The following is a 3,823-nucleotide window of genomic DNA, read 5'->3' as shown; positions in this document are numbered from 1 at the left end:
AGTGTGTCTATTCAGACCCTGCTTTCTCCACTCTCCATTGGGTCATGTCAATCTCTCCATGGACTTTGGCCTTCTGAGGAAAAGACAGTAAAAAGAGGTGATGATATGGTCCTGCCCTAGAATTTGTTCCACTGTAAGCCATTTGGGCAGCTAGATTGCACAGTGGGTAATAGCGGGGCCCTGGAGGTGGGAGAAAAGGAGTTCAGACCTGGCCTTGGACACTAGCTGTGCCACTCTGAGCAAGTCACTTATTCTGTTTGCCTTAATCCGCTGCAGGAGGGCAGTTAGATGGTGCTGTGGATAAAGTACTAAGCTTAGAATCAGAAAGACTCATCTTCCTGAGTTCAGATCCGGTCTCAGACACTTACTGGCTGTGTGGCCCTGTTTGCCTCATTGACTCATCTGTTCAATGAGCTGGAGAAGGAAACTACTTCAGTGTCCTTGCCAAGACAACCTCAAAATGGGATCATGAAGAATCAGATGTGACTGATCATGATAGGGCAGCTGGAGAAGGAAATGGCAAATCACTCTGTTTTCTTTTCCAAGAAATCCCTTTGGGTAATATTGGTGTGCCGTGGTCAGTGAAATCATGAAGAGTCGGACGTTACTGAAAAAGCAGAGCAGTAACAGAATGGAAAAGGTTTGATGGCAGCTGGGCCTCTCAGTGGAAGAGGTAGATTTCTTTACATTGGAGGTTATCGGAGGAGCTGGGTGACTAGTAATCTGGTGTGTTCTAAAGGGGTGACTTTTTGGATTTGAGTTGAACTGATTGGGTAATGAGGTCTCTTCTAATGCTGAAATTCGGGGATTCTAAGGAGGTCTTGTAGAATGATGCCAGAATATATGGGAGTAATCATTGTTGGACGGACATGAGAACTTGACTACTGTGTTGGTGGAGCCATGAATTGGCCAAATCAATCTTGAAAGCCTTTGAAAGTATTTTATGGAAGTGATTTAGATGTCCATTCACTTTGATTCAGAGATCCCATTCCTAAGTATATACTCTAAAGGAGGCAAAAGAATAAATTCTGCCTTATGTATACAATAATATTTACAGCTTCACTTTTATTTTTGCTACCAAAAACTTGTTAAAAAACAGATGCCCATTGTTTGAGGAATGGCTAAACACATTATGGTCCATAAAAGCATTAGAATATTACTTTAAGAAACCATAAAGAATTCAGAAAACCATAGGAAGGCTTCTTGTGAACACAGGAAAATTGATGTAAGCTGTAGCGGGAAAGCAATATACACCCTGACCATAACAGTGCCAATGGAAAGGTCAGTGACTTGCATGAGTAAGTTCCTTTCTACACAGTACAGAAATTGTATGGCTCCCTGTTCTGTGCAGGGGTTTGGGACTGTGGGTATGGCACTTTGCATACTGTGGAAGACTCAGTTGTTATGGATGGTGTTTAGTCTTGTTGAATTGCTTTCCCCCCATTTTTGTACTTCGTTAAAGGCTTGGCTCACTCTGTGTATGTGTGGAAAAGGGGGGGGGGGGCAATGACAAAAATCACCTTAAACAATTAAAAGGGGAACTGAGACAGATCTCAGAGCCAAAGTACTTTGTTAAAGTGACCTAACTCCCTCATGTCCTGAGATACCTCCTCCATCATGTGTTTTATTTTAATAAGACTTAATACCAGATTTATTACCTGAACATTCTAAAGGGGACTACTGTAGAAAGTATAGAATCCCATTGGTTGACATATGATGCAGAAGCTAAAAAAGGTCTGTTGGCAGGATCCTGGGTTGGGTGAAGCAGGAATATCTCCGCTGACTAGATGACCACAAGATGAATGGGCTCTTCCTTAGGTTGAGCAAGAGGAGATGGGATGAGCTATGCTTATGCTCTAAGGACATACCGTGGGTGACTTTCCATGCCATGCCACGCATACTTGATTTGGCCATGGAATGTGAGTCACACGGGAGGGAGATATCTGTGTCATCATTCTTGTAATTATCTAAGTAAGCTCCATAAGGGGAAAACAAGTAGTGAACATTACATTAAAGTTTGAATCCTGTTATAGGACCCTTCTATTAGGACCTATATTCCTCTGTGACTTACACAAAACATGGATGAGTATATTGCTTATTCTTGTGCCTATTGTTGGATAACTGACTAAATATGTATTATTAGATGAGTATAGTAAAATAATTGCTAACTATCATTATCCCTAACGGAATCATAATGAACTAATACTGATTAAAATTTGAGTGGCAGTCCTTAATGAATCATCTCTCTCATGGGATTGATATACATTGGGAAATTTAGTGATGTGAAGATAAAAAATTATCAATTAAAAAAATTGTTAGGTTAATGGGATTAAAAAACAAACAAACCAGAATGATGGTCAAACAACGAGGATTTAGACCTGTCAGGAAATAAATCTGCTCCAGTCCATGCCTGGTTTGGTCATCTTATGTTTTGGAGGGACACAGGGAACCCTGAAAGGCGTGATTCTCATTCTTTGAGAGACTTAAATATTTTTCTTCTGAATCTTTGAGGTACTTGTACTTATTTTCAGCCTTCTCTTGCTATATTTTATAGATAAGATATTGAAATTTCCAAGTGGACTCCTACTTTACTGTCTTCCTAGAAGACTCTCAACCATTAGTTCTTTTGACACATCTCTTTTGATTGCCGCCTAATTATGTAGAATTTCCAAAGGCCCTTGAGAGGGACTGGATGGAGATGTGTTCATAGGACTTCTGGGTTTTGCAACCTAGATAAAATGATGAGACATACAGCATCATAGTAAACCACAAGTAACAATGATTATACCTATGTGCTTTTGATCAAAATTGTGGTTGGCTTCTTAGAGAAGTAAGAGATTTTGTTCAGTCTTTTCAGTCATGTCTCACTGTGAACATATTTGGAATTTTCTTGACAAAGATATTGGAATAGTTTTCCATTTCCTTCTCTAGCTTATTTTATAGATGAGGAAACTGAGGCAAATAGTTAAGTGACTTGCCCAGGGTCTTACTGCTAGTAAGTGCCTAAGGTGGGATTTAAACTTAAGTCTTCTTAACTCCAAGCCCAGTGCTCTTTTCAGTGCTCCAAGTAAGAGAAGGGGACATTTAATGAAGTCTGGAGAGAATGGAGTTGGCTCTGTAATAGAAGACTACCATTAGAAATACCGTTGTAGGACAAAAATGGATGGAAAGGTAGAGTGACCTCCCAGCTAACTCAGGAGCTATGATAAAGATCATGGATTTGAAAGTGTGCCTGATTTCGGGAGGGTAGGACAGTGAGAAGGGGTGCTTTAGGTGGGAGTGTTGAGATGTAAGAGTAGTAAGGTCCGTTGTCTGATATTTCCCCTTTTCCATTTTCCCTTCCTCTTACATAGATTGTCCTTATTCTTTGTACTTCTTTTTAACTTCTTACGGTCATCAAAGCTTTGCACTCTTTCTCTGTTCCCTCTTTCATTGTACTATTGAGAAGTCATTAAATCTTAAGCTCTGCCCCTTTAAATATATTAAGCTTCAGCACTTGCTTCCATACGCATTATATGCTGAATTGAGTAAGGAACATGAGCATGACGCTTGTCCCTTCCAGATGGCAGGAGGGGAAGCAGCTTAGAAACCATAGAGCAGACGAGGTCTCTGAAGGGACTGGGGAAAAGACTAACAGACACGCTGTTCTTTCTGTGTGCTCCTGAATCTCAGAAATGTGTCTCTGATGAGTGAGGGCTCAGGAGCAGAGGGTTACAAGGAAACAGAACAGGAGTTCCCTTTTAAAAATGGCTTTAATAAATTATAAATTACTCTTCACATTTAAGGCAACATTCTTACTTATCCTATCCCTTTGAAGTTTGAC

At 40.3% G+C, this 3,823-nt stretch overlaps 1 protein-coding gene across 1 annotated transcript in view; it reads left to right on the top strand.

Moving 5' to 3' along the window:
• Nucleotides 1–190: 190 nt before the first annotated feature.
• Nucleotides 191–3,823, top strand: part of LOC138167628 (zinc finger protein ZFP2-like) — a 6,388-nt gene continuing 2,755 nt past the window's right edge. The window contains exon 1 of the mRNA XM_069096563.1: nucleotides 191–673. Within this exon, the coding sequence (XP_068952664.1) occupies nucleotides 646–673 (28 nt within the window). The 5' untranslated portion in view covers nucleotides 191–645. The remainder of the gene's footprint in view (nucleotides 674–3,823) is intronic.

Source organism: Petaurus breviceps, unplaced genomic scaffold (genome assembly GCF_028583685.1).
Source record: "Petaurus breviceps papuanus isolate PSGF00001 unplaced genomic scaffold, PetGlider_PUasm1.0 243, whole genome shotgun sequence".
NCBI classification, from domain to species: Eukaryota; Metazoa; Chordata; class Mammalia; order Diprotodontia; family Petauridae; genus Petaurus; species Petaurus breviceps.
Note: the sequence above shows the minus strand (reverse complement) of the source record. Positions and strands in the feature narration are given on the sequence as shown.